The sequence below is a fragment of the Moschus berezovskii genome, chromosome 5 (assembly GCF_049115385.1).
Source record: "Moschus berezovskii isolate FMDL1 chromosome 5, NW_MosBer_1.0, whole genome shotgun sequence".
Taxonomy (NCBI): domain Eukaryota; kingdom Metazoa; phylum Chordata; class Mammalia; order Artiodactyla; family Moschidae; genus Moschus; species Moschus berezovskii.
Window position 1 is genome coordinate 76,347,873 of NC_142464.1, and position 20,490 is coordinate 76,368,362.

The 20,490-nt window shown below is 37.5% G+C and overlaps 1 protein-coding gene across 2 annotated transcripts in view; it reads left to right on the plus strand.

Annotated features, from left to right (window-relative positions):
- The window catches only part of SLAIN2 (SLAIN family member 2), an 84,549-nt gene extending 66,091 nt beyond the window's left edge, over nucleotides 1–18,458 (plus strand). For both annotated transcript variants that reach the window (XM_055434131.2, XM_055434133.2), the window contains 2 exons: nucleotides 13,663–13,981; nucleotides 15,456–18,458. In XM_055434131.2, coding sequence (XP_055290106.1) covers nucleotides 13,663–13,981; nucleotides 15,456–15,522 — 386 coding nt within the window. In that variant the 3' untranslated portion in view covers nucleotides 15,523–18,458. The remainder of the gene's footprint in view (nucleotides 1–13,662; nucleotides 13,982–15,455) is intronic.
- Nucleotides 18,459–20,490: the final 2,032 nt, after the last annotated feature.

Below are 20,490 nucleotides of genomic sequence, written 5' to 3' on the forward strand. Positions count from 1 at the left end.
ATGAGAGAATCGTATTTGCTTCATCTCTGTGGTCTTTAATAACCAGAAATTATTTTTAAAGTCCTTATTATGTCAGTAACCTGTTGCCCATCATTTATGGTGCGTAGATCATTGAGGGGCTGGAGTGACTAGTGTAACTAGGATAATTGACGAGGAAATATTTTTGTCCTTATTCTTTATTTATTAATTAATTGAATGGCATATATGTTTTAATAAATATTTTGTTCCCCATTAGACTTGCTGGCCAGTGTTTGGCATTATGTGTTTTTATTGCAAACTATATATTTATTGGATATTTACACTTTTTTTTAAATTATACAATTAATGTAATTTGTAGTTTGGTTGACACATGACTGTGAAAACAGCCACTTGATATGTCTAGTTTTTATATTGCAAGATAGTGTTTAATGTTGTGATAGATTATTTGTAAAAAATTCAGTGAGTATTTATCAAAATAAATACAGTATACAGTTTAGTCAGTTTCTGTTTTTTAGAGTTAAGTGCCTGCTGAATCATTTAAGCCTTAAATAGAAAATAAACAGATTTTTATTAAATGCTTATTAAAAGACAAAAATGAATATTTTAAAACAAGAATCCTCATATCACCCACCATTCCATTCTAGAGATGACTCTGACACCACAGTTAACATTCTTAGTCATTTGTCAGTTTTATAAATAGAATTCTAATTCTTGCTTGGAGCAGATAACATTCCTTCATTTTGTGCCTTGGTTCAAGTGTAATTCTTGATATCCAAAATGAGTAAAGAGAAATTATATCCTGCTGTCATAATTAATTTGGGCAATAGAGCCTAATTTATTTAATCCCTATATTTTAGTCAATTTATCTGAACAGCCTCGGAGACTGTCCTGAGTGGCATTATTGAATATCTTTCTAGAGAACTGAGCTGCAGCAGGCTGAAAGGCACCATATTCCCTGGATATGGGAGGTATGGATATGATTTGTCTTATAAATCCTGTAATAGTTTAGATTTTATCAGCAGTTTGCTTATACATTACTCATTTGATCTTCACAGCTAACGTATGATATTCGCTGAAACTTGTTTTGTTAGATTTGCATCTATGTATTTATTTTTCTCTCTTTTGGGGTGCAGTGCAAATGGTATTGCATTTAAAAGTTACATTTCCATGCACTTGCCGCTGACATATAGAAGTATAATTGGTTTTTATGTTTATCTTCCATTTTGTGACTTTCCTGAGCTTAGAATTTCTGGAAGATTTTATTTTTTGTCTGTTTTTTAGATTCCTTGGGATTTTCTGTGTAAACAATCATGGAGAGGTTTTTTTTTTCCCTAACCTGTTGTTGTTCAGTCGCCCAGTCGTGTCTGACTCTTTATGATCCTGTGGACTGCAGTACTCCAGGCCTCCCTGTCCCTTACTATCTCCTGGAGTTTGCCCAAGTTCGTGTCCGCAGCATCGGTGATGCCATCCAGCCATCTCATCCTCTGACACTTTCTTCTCCTTCCGCCCTCAGTCTTTCCCAGAAATCTGTTAGGTTGGTATAAGAGTAATTGCAGTTTTGTACTATAAATTTTAAATCATAACCAGGTTCAAACATATCTTTATTAATCAAAATAGGAACCATTACAATAGACACATTTTTGCCAATGAGAAATAGGTTTGCTTATTCCTAGAGCATAAAAATCTGTGCTTCGGGATTTGATGAACTCTTGGAAAGCATTTTCTGCCTCCTGTGGTTGTGAAACCATTTTCCCTGCAAAAAGTTGTTGAAGATGCTTAAAGAAATGGTAGTCGATTGACAAGAGGTCGGGAGAATATGGCAGATGAAGCAAAACTTCGTAGCCCAATTTGATCAACTTTTGAAGCATCGGTTGTGTAATGTGCAGTCAGGCGTTTTCATGGAGAAGAATTGGGCCATTTCTGTTGACTGATGCCAGCTGCAAACATTGCTGTTTTTGTTGCATCTCATCTCAGATGTAACAGTTTTGCTAGGATTCAAAAAGCTGTAGTGAATCAAACCACAGCCGACCACCAAACAGTGACCATGACCTTCTTTGCATGCGAGTTTGGCTTTGAGAAGTCCTTTGGATCTTGTCAGTCCAACCATGAGCTGGTCGTCATCGGTTGTCATACAAAATCCTGTTTTCATCATACATCACAATCGGATTGCCAAATAGCTCATTGTGTAGAATAAAAGAAGACAACCCTTCAAAATGACAATTTTCTGATTTGCAGTCAGTTCGTGAGGCACCCACTTACCGAGCTTTTTCATCTTTCCAATTTGCTTCCTCTGCCAAACGATCATAGAATGGTCAACATTGAGACTTCGGCAACTTGTCATGTGGTTAGTTGTAAGAGGATTAGCTCCAATGATGTCTCTCAGTTGGCAGCTTCCAGTGGGTGGCCACTGTGCTCCTCCTCTTCAGTGCTCTCATCTCCTTTGTAAAACTTCTTGAACCACCACTGTTCGCTAGCAGTTCCTGGGCCAGATGTGTTGTTGATGCTGAGTTGTCTCCGCTGCTTTATGACCCATTTTGAACTAAATAAGAAAATCACTTGGAAGTTTCTTTTTGTCTAACATCATTTCCATAGTCTAAAATATAAAAAACAAGTAATAAGTCATTAGCAAAAAGCATAAAGCAAGAAATGTGCATTAAAATGGTGTGTAGCATAACCACCTTTATTAAGAATGTATTCCAGTATCAAATGGCAAGTTTCGACAATGTAAAAAACCTCACTTATGTTTGCACCAACCTAAGTCCATTCTAGGAATCAGTGAATTAAAATGGACTGGAATGGGTGAATTTAACTCAGACGACCATTATATCTACTACTGTGGGCAGGAATCCCTTAGAAGAAATGGAGTAGCCATCATGGTCAACAAAAGAGTCCGAAATGCAGTACTTGGATGCAATCTTAAAAATGACAGGATGATTTCTGTTCGTTTCCAAGGCAAACCATTCAATATTACAGTAATCCAGGCCTATGCCCCAACGAGTAATGCTGAAGAAGCCGAAGTTAATCGGCTCTATGAAGACCTACAAGACCTTTTAGAACTAACACCCAAAAAAGATGTCCTTTTCATTATAGGGGACTGGAATGCAAAAGTAGGAAGTCAAGAAACACCTGGAGTAACTGGCAAATTTGGACTTGGAGCACGGAATGAAGCAGGGCAAAGGCTAATAGAGTTTTGTCAAGAGAATGCACTGGTCATAGCAAACACCCTCTTCCAACAGCACAAGAGAAGACTCTACACGTGGACATCACCAGATGGTCAACACCGAAATCAGATTGATTATATTCTTTGCAACCAAAGATGGAGAAGCTGTATACACTTAGCGAAAACAAGACCAGGAGCTGACTGTGGCTCAGATCATGAACTCCTTATTGCGAAGTTCAGACTTAAATTGAAGAAAGTAGGGAAAACCACTAGACCATTCAGATATGACCTCAATCAAATCCCTTATGATTATACAGTGGAAGTGAGAAATAGATTTAAGGGACTAGATCTGATTGATAGAGTGCCTGATGAACTCTGGACGGAGGTTCGTGACATTGTACAGGAGACAGGGACCAAGACCATCCCCATGGAAAAGAAATGCAAAAGAGCGAAATGGCTGTCTGAGGAGGCCTTACAAATAGCTGTGAAAAGAAGAGAGGCGAAAAGCAAAGGAGAAAAGGAAAGATATAAGCATCTGAATGCAGAGTTCCAAAGAATAGCAAGGAGAGATAAGAAAGACTTCCTCAGCGATCAATGCAAAGAAATAGAGGAAAACAACAGAATAGGAAAAACAAGAGAGCTCTTCAAGAAAATTAGAGATTCCAAGGGAACATTTCATGCAAAGATGGGCTCGATAAAGGACAGAAATGGTATGGACCTAACAGAAGCAGAAGATATTAAGAAGAGGTGGCAAGAATACACAGAAGAACTGTACAAAAAAGATCTTCACGACCAAGATAGTCACGATAACGTGATCACTGACCTAGAGCCAGACATCTTGGAATGTGAAGTCAAGTGGGCCTTAGAAAGCATCACTACGAACAAAGCTAGTGGAGGTGATGGAATTCCAGTTGAGCTATTTCAAGTCTTGAAAGATGATGCTGTGAAAGTGCTGCACTCAATATGCCAGCAGATTTGGAAAACTCAGCAGTGGCCACAGGACTGGAAGAGGTCAGTCTTCATTCCAATCCCAAAGAAGGGCAATGCCAAAGAATGCTCAAACTACCACACAATTGCACTCATCTCACACGCTAGTAAAGTCATGCTCAAAATTCTCCAAGCCAGGCTTCAGCAGTATGTAAACCGTGAACTCCCAGATGTTCAAGCAGGTTTTAGAAAAGGCAGAGGCACCAGAGATCAAATTGCCAACATCCGCTGGATCATGGAGAAAGCAAGAGAGTTTCAGAAAAACATCTATTTCTGCTTTATTGACTATGCCAAAGCCTTTGACTGTGTCGATCACAATAAACTGTGGAACATTCTGAAAGAGATGGGAATCCCAGACCACCTGACCTGCCTCTTGAGAAACCTGTATGCAGGTCAGGAAGCAACTGTTAGAACTGGACATGGAACAACAGACTGGTTCCAAATAGGAAAAGGTGTCCGTCAAGGCTGTATATTGTCACCTTGCTTATTTAACTTATATGCAGAGTACATCATGAGGAACGCTGGGCTGGAAGAAGCACAAGCTGGAATCAAGATTGCCGGGAGAAATATCAATAACCTCAGATATGCAGATGACACTACCCTTATGGCAGAAAGTGAAGAGGAACTCAAAAGCCTCTTGTTGAAAGTGAAAGAGGAGAGTGAAAAGGTTGGCTTGAAGCTCAACATTCAGAAAACAAAGATCATGGCATCTGGTCCCATCACTTCATGGGAAATAGATGGGGAAACAGTGGAAACAGTGTCAGACTTTGTTTTTTTGGGCTCCAAAATCACTGCAGATGCTGATTGCAGCCATGAAATTAAAAGACGCTTGCTCCTTGGAAGGAAAGTTATGACCAACCTTGATAGTATATTAAAAAGCAGAGACATTACTTTGCCAACCAAGGTCCGTCTAGTCAAGGCAATGGTTTTTCCCGTGGTCATGTATGGATGTGAGAGTTGGACTGTGAAGAAGGCTGACCGCCGAAGAATCGATGCTTTTGAACTGTGGTGTTGGAGAAGACTCTTGAGAGTCCCTTATACTGCAAGGAGATCCAACCAGTCCATTCTAGAGGAGATCAATCCTGGATGTTCATTGGAGGGACTGATGCTAAAGCTGAAACTGCAATACTTTGGCCACCTCATGCGACGAGTTGACTCACTGGAAAAGACTCTGATGCTGGGAAAGGTTGGGGGCGGGAGGAGAAGGGGACGACGGAGAATGAGATGGCTGTATGGCATCACCGACTCTGTGGACATGAGTTTGAGTGAACTCCGGGAGTTGGTGATGGACAGGGAGGCCTGGCGTGCTGTGGTTCATGGGGTCGCGGAGAGTTGGACACGACTGAGCGACTGAACTGAACTGAACTGAACTGAAGTCCATCGTTTCCTTTTCTTATTTGTTGCATCACTGGAACTTGTAGCGCTGAGTTGTGTAAGAGTGATGAGACCTTGTATCCTTACCTTGTTCCTGATCTTGGAGGGGAAGCATTCGGTCTTCATGTTCAGCTCAGTCGCTCAGTCCTGTCTGCCTCTTTGCGACCCATGGACAGCAGCACGCCAGGCCTCCCTGTCCGTCACCAACTCCCAGAGCTTACTCAGACTCGTGTCCATCGCATCGGTGATGCCCTCCAGCCATCTCATCCTCTGTCGTCCCCTTCTCCTCCCGCCCTCAATCTTTCCCAGCATCAGGGTCTTTTAAGTCAGTTCTTCGCATCAGGTAGCCAGAGTATTGGGGTTTCAGCTTCAACATCAGTCCTTGCAGTGAATATTCAGGACTGATTTCCTTTAGGATTGACTGATTTGATCTCCTTGCAGTCCAAGGGACTCTCAAGAGTCTTCTCCAACACCATAGTTCAAAAGCAACAATCTTCGGCACTCAGCTCTCACATCCATACATGACTACTGGAAAAACCATAGCTTTGACTAGATGATCCATTGTTGGTAATCAGTTTCCTTAATAATTATACGGCCATTCAGTTTATCTGTTACATACCAGATGAGTCATGGTAGTTTGTGCATTTTGAACAGTTGGTTCTTTTCATCTAAATTGTCAAGTTAACATATGTAGAGTCTCAGTACTCCCTTATGATCCTTTTAATGTCTCCAGGGTCTGTAGTGATATCCCATTTCACCGCTGATACTAATACTTTGTATTTTATCTCCTTTTTATTTTCTCAGGTTTGTCAATTGTGAAAGAACTCTCTATTTCATTGATTTTTTTTCTGTGCTCTTCTGTTTTCAGTCTCATTGATTTTTGCTCTTTATTATTTTCTTCTGCTTGCTTTGAGTTTTTTTACTCTATTTTTTCTAGGTTTTTGAAGATAGGAACTTAGATTACTGATGTAAGACTTCTTCCTAATTATGACCCACAAACTTTGATATTTTGTATTTTAATTTTTATTCAGTTCCATATATTATAACATTTCTATTCAAGTGTATTATTTGGTTTTCAAGTGATTTTTAAAATCTTTGTTACCTTTTAGTTATTGATTTCTAGATTCATTGTGTTATGATCAGAGAAAGTATTCTTTGTAATTTCAGTTTTTTAAAAACTTGTTGAAGTTTGCTTTATGGCCCAGGGTATAGTCTGTCTTGACTTGTCTTCTGTGGACACTTGAATGTGATTTCTCCTGTTGTTGTGTGGACTGTTCTGTTGATATAAATGTCAATTAGATCCTATGATTGGTGGTAGTGATGTTGAGTTTTTACATACACTTGCTTGTTTTCTGCCTAGTTCTATTAGTTGAGAGGGGGATGTTGAAATCTCCAACTGTTACGGGTTTGTCTATTTCTCCTTTTAGTTCAGAGTTTTTCCTTCACATGTTTATAGCTGTCTTTAGTATGTACACATATAGGCTTGGCTTGTCTTGGTAATTTGACCCGGCTTTCATTATGTATTATCCTTCCTTGTCCTGTGTAATTTTCTTTTTAATTATCTGATATTACTGTAAACATCATGCTTTGCTTTTTGTATTGTTGGCATGATATATCTTTTCCATCCCTTAACTTTCAGCCTCCCTATATTTTTATATTTGAAGTGAGTTTCTTACAGACAGCATAAAGTTAGGTTATATTTTAAATGCATTTCTACCAAACCTGGCTTAATAATTGGTACAGATGTGCCATTTACATTTTGTGTAATTATTGATATGCTTAAGTCTGCCATTGCATTTGTTTTCTGTTTGTTTTCCCTATTTTTCATTTCTCTGTTTTCTTTTTCTTGCATTCCTGTGGGTTACCTGAACATTATGTAGAATACCATTTGACTTAGTGTTTTTTCCCTTTCAGTTTTATTGAGATGTAATTGGCATACAACACTGTATATATTTAAGGTATACAACATAATGATTTGATTTCCATACATTATGAATTGATAGCCAATTAAGTTTAGTGAACATCCATCATCTCATGCAGCTACAAAACAAACAAACAAAAATTGATGAGGACTCTTAAGATTCACTCTTTTAGCAACTCTGATATATAACATACAGCAGTTAATTAAGTTCTGTCAATACATTATATCCCTGGTACTTATTAGTCTTATAATTGGAAGTTTGTACCTTTTGACCAACTTTGTCTGATTTTCTTTCTCCACTATGGCGACCACAAATGACTTAAATGTAGTACTTTTGAGTGCATATATTTGCATAGTTATTGTAGTGGCTGTATTACATTATATATGCATAACATCATAATATACATTTCAGTCTCTCATAGCTCAATTGGTAAAGAATCTGCCTGCAATGCAGGAGACCCTGGTTCGATTCCTGGGTCGGGAAGATCCACTGGAGAAGGGATAGACTACCCACTCCAGTATTCTTGGGCTTCCCTTGTGGCTCAGCTGGTAAAGAATCTGCCTGCATTGCGGGAGACCTGGATTCGATCTCTGGGTTGGGAAGGTCCGGTGGATAAGGGAGAGGCTACCTACTCCAGTATTCTGGTCTGGAGAATTGCATGGACTATATAGTCCATGGGGTCGCAAAGAGTCGGACACGACTGAGCGACTTTCACTTCACTTCACTATTGATGTTATTATCAGTTCAAGTATGTAAACCTTACCTTTTTTCATGTATCATTACCCTCACCCTATTTATAATTGTCTTAAATATTTATTTTAATATTTCCAATGACACTAGTATTACAAATTTTTCTTCAACCTGTAAATATAATTTTGAAAACTCAAGGAGCGGGAAAGCCTGTGTGTCTGCCTATATTTTTGTTTACCTTGTTCTTCCTTCCTTTCTGGTATTTCAAGGTTTCATCTTTTTATCATATTCTGCCTGTTTATAGAACTTGTTCAGCTGGGGTTTTTTGGCAGGGGGGTGGGGAAGAAATGGGTCTGCTGCCCACACATTGTCTTGGTTTTCTTGTCTTGAGAATGTCTTGATTTTCCTTTAATTTTTCTAGGATATTTTCTCTGGGTATAGGATTCTGGGTTGCCATTTCTTTTCTTTCAACTCTTGAAAAACTTATGCTACTTTCCTTCTCTCTCCACATCATAACTCTGTGGGTTATGATGAGAAGTCCACTGTTGTTAAAAATTCATCTTCCCCTGTAGGTTATGTGTTATTTCTCTCTCTGACTTCAAGGTTTTTCTTGGGTTTCATTTTCAAAAGTTTAACTGTCATGTGTTTTGATATGGATTGCTTTGGATTTATCTAGTTTAGTGTTCTCTTAGTTTTTTGAATCTGCAGGTTTATGTCCTTTAGCAAATACGGTGAGTTTTCATATACAGAAGTCATTGTTTCCGACTGTACTTTTTGTCCTCTTTCTCCTTTCTTCCTAGTACTCCAGTGATATACAGATGTAAGCCTCTTGTAACCCCAAGGTCCCTGAAAATTCTGTTTATTTCTTTCTTTCTTTTTTTCTATTGAAGTATTAATAGTTGGTTTACAATGCTGTGTTAATTTCTGCTGCACAACAGAGTGATTCAATTATACATATATATACATTTTTTAAAATTGTTTTTAATTATGGTTTTATCACAGGATATTGAATGTAGTTCCCTGTGCTATGCAGTCGGATCCTGTTGTTTATCCATGCTCGTTTGCCTCTGCTAATCCAAAACTCCCAATCCATCCCTCCCCCAACTTCATTCCCCTTGGCAACCACAAGTGAGTTCTCTGTGTCTGTTTCTGTTTCATAAATAGGTTCATTTGTGTCTTATTTTATATTCCATATATAAGTGATACCATATGGTATTTGTCTTTCTTTTTCCAACATATTTCACTTAGTCTGATAATCTCCGTGTTTATCCATGTTGCTGAAAATGGCATTATTTCATTCTTTTTTTTACAACTGAGTAGTATTCTATTGTGTATATGTAACACATCTTGTTTATCCATTCATCTGTTGATAGATATTCAGGTTGTTTCCATGTCTTTGCTATTGTGAATAGTTCTGCTATGAACATAGGGCTGCATTTATCTTTTTGAATTGTAGTTTTGTCTGGATGTTTGCCTAGAAGTGGGATTGCTGGATCATATGGTAGATCTCTTTTTAATTTGTTGAAGATCCTCTGTACTGTTTTCCATAGTGGCTGCATCAATTTACATTCCCACCAACAGTGTAGGAGGGTTCCTTTTTCTCCACGCCATCTCCAACATTTATTATTTTGTAGTTTTTTATCGTGGCCTTTCTGATGGGTGTGAGGTGACACCTCATTATAGATTTGATTTGAATTTTTCTAATAATTAGTGATGTTGAGTATCTTTTCATGTGCAGATTACCCATCTGTATGTCTTCTTTGGAGAAATGTCTATGTAGGTCTTCTGCCCATTTTTCAATTGGTTGGTTGTTTTTTGCTGTTCAGTTATATGAGCTGTTTGTATATTTTGGAAATTAAGCCCTTGTTTGTTGCATCATTTGTAAATATTTTATACCATTCTTTAAGTTGTTTAGTTATTTTGTTTATGTTTTCCTTTGCTATACAAAAGCTTGTAAGTTTGATTATGTTCTCTTTGTTTATTTTCACTTTTATTTTTATTGCCTTGGGAGGCTTTTTTTTTTTTAAGTCTGTTTTCTCCACAAGCCACAGGGTGCAGCCAAAAATAATAGAATTCCTAAAGTTTTTTTTAAAAGTTCTGTCTAGCTCTTCTAAAAATCTTTTAATTCTCATCTCATGTTTATATATTTTTTTATATCCTTAAGGTTGTATGTAATAGTTTTTATAAAGTCCTTGCCTGGTAGTTAAGTCATCCCTGTGACTTCTTAATCTGTTTCTCCTGACTAATTTTTAGCCTAGTTTTGGTTATTACTTTACAATTTCTTTATATGTCTACTAGTTTTTATTGGTTAGTAGACATTGTGAAGTTTTATGTTCTATGCTGGATTTTGTTATCTAATTTTAAATAGTGTGGACTTTGTTCTGGTAAACAGTTATTTATAGATTAGTGTGATCCTTATAGCAAGGATCAGCATGCTGCTGCTGCTGCTGCTGCTAAGTCACTTCAGTCGTGTCCGACTCTGTGTGACCCCATAGACAGAAGCCCACCAGGCTCCCCCGTCCCTGGGATTCTCCAGGCAAGAACACTGGAGTGGGTTGCCATTTCCTTCTCCAATGTGTGAAAGTGAAAAGTGAAAGTGAAGTCGCTCAGTCGTGTCCGACCCTTCAGTTCAGTTCAGTTCAGTTCAGTCGCTCAGTCGTGTCCGACTCTCCGCGACCCCATGAATCACAGCACGCCAGGCTTCCCTGTCCATCACCAACTCCCGGAGTTCACTCAAACTCATGTCCACAGAGTTGGTGATGCCATCCAGCCATCTCATTCTCCGTCGTCCCTTCTCCTCCCGCCCCCAACCTTTCCCAGCATCAGTGAATCAACTCGTCACATGAGGTGGCCAAAGTATTGGAGTTTCAGCTTTAGCATCAGTCCCTCCAATGAACATCCAGGATTGATCTCCTTTAGAATGGACTGGTTGGATCTCCTTGCAGTCCAAGGGACTCTCAAGAGTCTTCTCCAACACCACAGTTCAAAAGCATCGATTCTTCGGCGATCAGCTTTCTTCACAGTCCAACTCTCACATCCATACACGACCACGGGAAAAACCATTGCCTTGACTAGACGGACCTTGGTTGGCAAAGTAATGTCTCTGCTCTTTAATATATTATCAAGGTTGGTCATAACTTTCCTTCCAAGGAGCAAGCGTCTTTTAATTTCATGGCTGCAATCAGCATCTGCAGTGATTTTGGAGCCCAAAAAAATAAAGTCTGACACTGTTTCCACTGTTTTTCCATCTATTTCCCATGAAGTGATGGGACCAGATGCCATGATCTTTGTTTTCTGAACCCCGAAGACTGCAGCCTACCAGGCTTCTCTATCCATGGGATTTTCTAGGCAAGAGTACTGGAGTGGCTTGCCATTGCCTTCTCTGCCTTTTGTTGTTAACTTTGGGCAAATCATCTAACCTCCCCAAGCTTCAGTTTACTCATCTTCAGAATGATGGTATGATTTACTCCAGTTGTTATGAGACTAAACAGGTGAAACATACTTAAGTACTCAGAAAGTACCTTTATGCAAAATGCTCACAATAAATTATAGTACTTATCATTATTAGTGATTTAAACATAGACATGTAAGTTCCTATGTAGCAGAGACATCTAGGACACAGCATACATTTTCTTAAAGGACCAGATAGTAAATATTTTAGGATCATGGGTGATATGGTCTCTATTGTAACTGTTAACTACACTTTGTAGCTGGAAAGCAGCCATAGACAATAAATATAAACATACACATGTTGCCATATTCTAATAAAACTTTATTTACAAAAGCATTTTAGTTTCCCATGAGTGGTAACTTGCTGATCCCTGCTTTAGTGGCTTTTTGTTGAGTTTTGTTAGAGTGGATTTAGAGTCGCTTTATTCTAGAACTAGTTTATTCCTTTTGGAGTGTCCCCTGATTGCCCCGAATGTTTGGCAAGGATTCTGTGCTCTAATTGGTTGAAACTCAAACGTGTCCTAGTCCTGTATAAGCTTTGGAAGCTGTTCAGTTACTCCACGCCTTCTTTGCTCAGTCTTATGGACCTTTACTTGGTGCATGCACAGCTCAATATTCAGTCAGAGGTTCAAACAGACCTGAGTTATAGAGGTCTTCTGGAGCACCTCCCTCCTCTAAGGTACTTTGCCCCTCAGATTCCAATTTTTGTCTCCTCAACTCAGCAAGATAACTTTGATATTCTCTGGATCCTCCTCCTTATTCTATAATCCAAAAAATCCACCACCATCCCCTCCCCCCAAAAAAGCCATAGAGCTCATCACATTTATTTTCCTTCTCTCAGGAATTACAGTCCTTTACTGCCTGTTGTTCAGTATTTGAAAATTGTTCTTACGTATCTTATCCAAGTTATAGAGGTGCTTATAGCAGGAGGGTAAGCCCTGTCCTGCTTTTGTCAACATGGTCAGAAGTGCCTATTGTGGTTTTAAAATAAATATATTGATTTCATTCCAAACTAGATTTTCTGGGGGTGGTGCTTGGGCCCCTCTCCCCTCCTTTTAATGTTCCTTGGGATTTTGACACACAGTCAAGCTTTCTCTCTATTCATATCTTCGGCAAAGTAATGCAGGTTGAGAGAGAATAGGGTGACTCTGATTTCTTTCTCCCTTTTCCTTTGAACTCTCCTCCCTTACCCCCACCTATTATTCACTCTGAACCTCCACCCCAGAGTTCTTTGTTAGGTAAAGCATGTTAAGGTAATATTTTTTATTTATATTGTATATAGGCATTCATAGGTATTTGAAGAAACCTTCCAGAGGTGATTTATCCAAATAGAATAAGCAGGAAAGGATGAATGAATCCCTCAACATCTAAGCTTACAATGCTAAGGGACCACCAACAATAATAAAATTTATTTTGAAGTCTTATTTTGACAAAATTTACTTCAACTGCACATTTTATTCTTTTGTGCATCATTACTTGTTTTAATAATGTCTTTTAACTAATTACTTAGTAGAATTGACATTCCAGCAAAACATACCGTCTCTATCCTATGACTTCATATAGTTCTTGATATGCCGCTAGATTTTAACTTCCTTACTTGCTGAAGCACAACAGTAGAAGCAGGTTCAGTTTCTAAATTTTAAGTTACACTGTGGATTAGAGAGGACTTACTTTCCAGATACTTGATACATGTTTACATGATTGTTTCTTTGAGGGGAAAGTGTGTTTGAAATTCTAGTCAACTATCTAGTAGCCAGCATCTTTTTCTCCTCTAGAATGTGGCTTAGGTTGGTAGCTGTGCTGAAACAGAATGCTGCAGTGTCTTTTCTGTTACTGTGGATCCCTAGCTGACCTAGTTAAAAATTAAAACACTGTTATCAAGGATAGTTACAGTCCTCTGAGTAAGGACTTGGTGACTTAAGAGCTGCTAGTGATCTTTATGTAAATGTATATATTACCCCAGAAATATTCTTTACTCCTTGCATTTCTATAGAGTCAATTTTCAGGAATACAGATGTACTGGTGCCCAGTCATAAAGCAGCAGTTTCACTTACACTTGGTTTCCACTGAAAACATTGATTTTTCTTTGCCATTCTGCAGTACCTTCTCCAGGTAAATTCCGCTCCCCTGCAGCACCATCTCCTTTGGCTCTCCGGCAACCAGTAAAAGCGTTTAGTAACCATGGCTCTGGTTCTCCTGGTAGCCAAGAAACAACACAACTCATGCAAACCACTTCCTCACCTGGGCCTCCCATGGTTCAGAACACAGTCCCAGCAAATCCTCCCAGCAATATCAACAGCACTACTCTAACCAGACCTGCAGGGACAACTGTGATGAGAAGTGGCTTGCCCAGACCCAGTGCCCCTTCTGCTGGGGGTATACCAGTGCCTCGCAGCAAACTTGCACAGCCTGTTCGCAGGTAAGTGGCAAATACTCTCTTTTGACCTTCTTGAGTATAGGAAAGTGGGTATATGGGAATTACCTTCAGTTCTGCATTTGATAGTGAAGATCAGGAGTCCTAGTGGGTTCCCACTAGAATCATTAAAATTTGAATAAAACATTATTTTTAAGAAATTCTCACTTGAGACATTGGGGTATTATATCACTTTGATTCAGATTAAATTTGCTCAGATGCCTGGTATGATTAAGCATCTTGGTGAATTCCTAGGAAAAATTGTTAGAACCACTCCATCTGGTTGTGGTATTTGTTCGTTTTGAATATAATGATATTCAGTAAAGATATTAAAAGCATAGTAGAACCTACAATGAGATTTAAGATAAAACTTGTAGCTGTCAGGTTTGAGTGTGTAATCCAGGAGGTTGGTTTTCAAATCTCACTGCAGTTCAGAATCTTCTGTGGAATTTATGTAAATATAGAGGCCTAAGTTTTGCCCACAAAGAGTAGATCTGGTGTGAAGTCCCAGATCTGTAGGTATGCTGTTTTTAAATTTGTTTGTTTAATCTTCAGATGATTCTGAGCCTACCCAGATTGGGAGTCACGTATATGTAGTCATATCTGTACCTTTCAGATATGGTGGTAAGGAATGTGCTTACCACCATCATTAGATGTTGAATGTATTAAACTTGAAATATTTATTTGCATGAAAAAAATGCTTTTGTGCCTCAAGCATTGAAACTGAATTAACCATACTTCTTTTATTCTAAGATAATATATTACATTTTTGAGTTCAGTAGAGTACAACAGTTTTTCAATCCCTGGGCCAGGATGATCCCTTGGAGGAAAAAATGGCAACCCACTCCAGTGTTCTTGCCTGGAGAATCTCATGGACAGAGGAGCCTGGCGGGCTTCAGTCCCTAGGGTCACAGAGTCGGACACAGCTAAAGTGACTTAGCACGTACATGCACACCTTACTTAATTTTTACTGTAACATTAGACATATAGGTACTGTTATTATGCCTGTTTTTCAGAGAATATTAAAACTTAATCAAGTAATTTGCCTGAGATTTCAACTAGTAAGACTTACAGTTCCAAGTATGTCTGATTTCAGAGTCCTTTTAAGTACCATCCCATTTTGCCTAATGATGGTGACACTATGCCACTAACACATTCATCAGTTTACCCCTCAAATAAGTAAGTAATAAGTTTGGTGATCTATTTGGTTGGAAAAGACAAAACAATCTTTTCTCTTACTGCAGTGGCTATGTTTAACAAAAAAGAGGTTAGTGTGGTCACCTGATGCCCAGTAAAACTTAAAAGTTGTGGACATGCCTGATGTAGAATGGTTGTACTAACCATTAGAGCTTTGATCTCAGCAGTCCCCTGGAACATTAGATTGTGTTGCAACCTACAAAGTAATTGATATGTATGGAATATACTATGGTAATGTTCCATAAAACCTTGCAAATCATTCTGTAAAATTGCTTTATTTCAGATCCTTGCCAGCTCCTAAAACCTATGGCAGCATGAAAGATGACAGTTGGAAAGATGGCTGTTACTGACCAGCAAAGACAAGAATGCAAAGATCCACAGCTTCATGGATACCCCTTCACCAGGCTAAAAGACAACTTTTATATGCAGACTGTTCAGATAAGACTTTTGGGATTTATAAAATCCCAGCCCTCTCTGTCTTAATTAGCACAAATTGACAGAGATGATCAACAGCACTTTAATGACATTTAACATCAGATGTGTTTGGTAATCATACAATCACTCTCCATGGAATCACTTTTAGTTTTATTTAATAGCAACTAAACTGATTTTTTAATATTTGACAGAGGCCAATATCTGGGCAAAAAACTAATGGATGCCAAAGAGAAATGCCCATCTGTAAATGAGAGCATACCTTTGTGCACAAGGTGAATTCTAGCTATCCAAAACTTCACGTTCAACCTAAGTTACTGTATACATAGTATCAATAAATATTTGTGTTAATGAGAACTAATATTCTGACTAATTATCTAAAACGTTTCACTAGTACTCCAGGAGACTAGATTGAGATGGACGGGAACAGGGTGGGAAGAAACCTGGGCTGGAGATTTAAAACACAATACCTAAATTTGGGAGAATCCCATAAATTATTTTTGCAGATTCATTAGAAAAACTGTCATTTTGTTTAATCTTAAGTTTTGGATGTAGCTCACATATCACCACCACCAGATAGTGTTACACCGTGCATCCATCATGTTGCATTGACACATCAGACTTTTGTGTGTTTGTTTTGATTGCCATAAGGGCTTAATATCAGTTGTACAATCTTTCTGAACTTTATAGCTCCTGGCTCAGGAAAGATAGCCTTTACTATTGAAGCCAACTTCTTCACATGCTGTTATCTGTTACAGGACTAAGAGATCTTGTTTTTATTAGCAGGTTTCCATGATGGGAAAGAGCAAGTAGTATGTGTCTTTATTCTTAATATAAATAACACCACTTCAGTGCTTATAACCTGGAACAAAACCATACAATAAGGGGGAGGGGGTGTAATCTATGCACTTAACGTCCAAAAACTCTGGTAATGACAGTTGTATTGTTACTATTAATTGACCTAGCAGCCTATTATGTGATGGGAAATTATAGCCTGCTGAATCCTATTTAAGTTGATCCGCTTTAAACTGAGCAACTGTTTCAAAACACCCTTTGAAAATACTGTCCCTTTTAGATTCTGTCTGACGTCAGTTTTTGCATTTGGGGATACAAATGAAACCTACTTACATATGACTCTAACCTGTTAAACACTTGCTCTGTGATGGCCCTTATGTATATCCTAGAAATAACTAATTTGGATTTTATTTGACTTTTACCAGACTAAAGCTTCCATCTTCTGCAGACTTCTCATTTTTTCATGGTGAGGTCTGTTTTAAAATATTTAATTTGTACAGCTCTAAAATATTGGCAGTCAGGTCATTAAAGGATTTTAGATATTTGAACATACGTTCATCTTCTGTTAGTCAAAGACATTCTGTAAGTTGGCAAAAGAAATTGAGAGAGAAATGGGAAGCTTATATTCAGGATAGTACTGTGGTTTATAGGTTGAGAGAATGATAAAACTTTTAAGATCAAGACCGCTGTTCTGCCACGATGGACACCATGGTAGTCTTTATTAGCTTGACCAGTAAGGAGTCATTCAGTTAGCACAGCTGCTGGAAGTTTAAACTGCCAGTGCTAGTGTATTTTGGTGTATAATGCAAGGAAGAAATTTTATTATTGGATTTGAGGGTGATGGGGGTGGGTCAGGAAAGGATGGTGCCAGAATTCCACATATAATGATGAACTTAAAAATGTTGCTTTTCAGAGGAAGATAACGCATCTGTTTCGGGTAGAGGGGTATCTCTTGTAAAAATCTAAGTAAGTAAAAGAACTAGCCACTGTCTCTTTTAAACCACGTATATACAAGAGGATAAATAGGTCTCAGTTTTCAGTGCAACATTGCAAAAAAAAAAAAAAAATGCTGCAATCTAATAATTAAAAGGAATTTTAACTTACAAAACACCCAGTACATTTTTAAGTTAGATTATCAGTTTCAAAAGGAATATTCAGGTTATTTAACTTTGTTTTTTTAATGGCTGCATCAGAAAAAAAAATGTCTATTTTTCTTTAATTAAAATTTTCATCACTTGTTAAGAACATAATGGATCTGAGTTAGGTAAAGTATTATTTTACCTGCTGTTATACTACCACAGACTATTGGCTTTTAGTTTCCTAAAGAGAAAAATTGCCTTTTTACTAGAAAGCCTTTGTGTGTTGCCAATTTTTCTGTTTGGGAAAAATCTAAGGATTCGCTGTGGTTACTCTTACAGATGAAATGTGGATTTGATAAACTAGTGCCTATGATTTTAACTTATGTTTGATATATAGTAGTAAGGGTTTTATGAATGTTGATTATTTTTTTGTGCCAACAGCCCAGAATTGTCACTTATATGTGAGCAGAAAGCTATGAGCTCTGCTTCCAAAGTTATTTAATTTTTCAGTGTTTGAATGTTATTTTTTTGTAAGTGTGTTAATAAAAGTGTAAAGAATTGGAAAAATATAAATATTCTTAACTCAAGCATTTGCTGGATCATTTTTCTACAAAACTTGTTTGTATAATATAAAACACTCTCAGAAGGGTTGGCTTTTTTTGGTTTTCATACCCTGAAAGTCACATTTTGTAATACTGGGGACCATTCATAATTGTCAGATACTTTTTAAAATTATTATCTCAATACATCACTTTTATAAAAACGTTTTTCTGAAGGAAATAAGATACATGTGTCCCCAGATGTTTGTATAACTCTAGAATGATCTAGACTATGTATATTTAACTTTTTATTGAATGTACAGGCGTCCATTTTTGACATTAAGCATGGTCCTTTTAGATCACATGAAGTTTGATCTGCAAACATTTCTATAGCCGAACTTGTATGTGTGGTTGCCTCCTTAATAAACAACCTGACCATAATGTTTATTATTAAATTTATATTTGTTTTTTCAAGTGTTTTATTAATTTCTGGGTACGGTAAGATCTACCCTCCTTTTCACCAGTTGCTTACAATTGGTAATAATAAATATCTCAGTTGATTTTTTTTTGTTTTTCTAAACACAACCCAAGTCGCATTGTCCTTTCAGACTTGATCTCTGTGAGGTTGGAATATGTCATGCTGTATTCTCTCTGTCCTAATTACTTCATGTGTGGATTTTGATGGGTGAAATTTGTAGTTTACTCAAAACTGGTACGTTCCTATAACTTTTTAACCTGCTGCGGATTGTTATCTAGTTAGAAAAAGATAGCATATGTAAACTAGCAAAAACACCATTATGTAAGAGGATCCAGTGACTTCCCCTGGTGGTCTGGTGGTTAAGAATTCCCTTTGCAATGCAGAGGATAGGGGTTTGATCCCTGGTGGGAGAGCTGGGATCCCACATGCTGTGAAGCCCATATGCCACAATGGAAGATCCCACATGCCAGAACACTGACCCAGTGCAGTCAAATAAATAAATCCTTTTTTAAAAACAACCTTAAAAAAAAGTATCCAGAAAAGGAAATTAATACCTTTTCAAACCAAATATGCATATTTGTTTAGTTGATCATGTGCATCTTTCTTTTATGGGTGAATGGAAAAAAATCAATAATTGTATACTGTTTATTAGTTCCCTGTATCCCTTTTGGAAGTTTTCACCATTCTCTGTATTAAAATTGGTCTCACTAATGAGTCGTAGAGACATGACACCTTCGTGTTTGACTTTTCTCCCAAGTCAATCTATAAGCTTTTAAGAATCTTTTTTTAAAGAATCATTTAAAATTGAATGTCATTATACTTGTAAATTCATGAATGAGAAGTTTACTTAAGCTTTTTATATACCCAGTGCAACAGAAAAATATGGTGGTTCTTGTGAATTATTTGCTATATCCAAGTTTAGCTTTGAGTTACAAAAGCAAAATAAATGATAGTGAAACTAACTTGGAGGAAAAAAGTGTGTTCATATGAGCATGAAGCCAAAGTTAGCAACCACTAACATATTTTTAATGATCCTGAATAAGCCTGAGCAGACTAAATGGCCTTCTGTTTACTGGTAAAAAATGGAACAAATTTTCCTCATGGACCTCACTTAATACAACTCAGTTAAAAGTGTTAACTGTATTCTAATTTCAAACCAGTTCTTTACACTGGGTAACTTCGGTGTTTTCTTTTGAGATAGAGGGGAAGAAAGATTTATTTCTAATGATTTTGAAAATAATATGCTCATTACTTTGTTACTTAACTGAAAATATTAAGAAACATAAAAGGGGAAATGATCCCACATTTCACCTTTGGATCCTGCAATCTCTCCTTCCAGAAATAAAGATTTAAGTGCTGACCTTAACATGGTTATAAAATAACAGGTATCTCCCACATTTCAAAGGTTCGCTGTATGCCACTTAACTTTTTTGAAAGACCTATTTGTACCTCTTTTTACTAACCAAAAGAAGTTAAAGGAGGACTTTTGCTTTTACAAAAAAAAGGTGAAAGCAAAAATAGGGTTCAGTGTTTATTTTGCAGGGAATAGTGAGCCCAACACGTGAAGCCCCTGCACCAGGAACTACTCAACGTCTCAAGCTACCATAGCTTGGAACCATGTGAGCATCTGTGCTTTACTTGGTTTGTGTCTCTGTTAGCAAGATGTGTCCTCAGATAATTGCTTCTTCACTTTATACCATTTCAGCTCAGGAAAGTTTCATAGAAACACTCACCTTCAGTAGTGGGGGAAACCTGTATTACGTGGAAGGGTAAGAAGTCTTCTGTTTAAGATGAGGAAATACTTTTCACTTATACAATACTGACATGAGTTTCTTCTTGAAACAGAGGTGTACATTAACTGCTTATTGAAAGCTTGACACATTCCTCGGTTACTGATTATAGATATTCCTTGATTAAAAATAAATGCATACACTGTATCTTTATAACATCAGCTGTCTTTTGTTATAAAAAATTATGTTTATTACAGAAAAATAG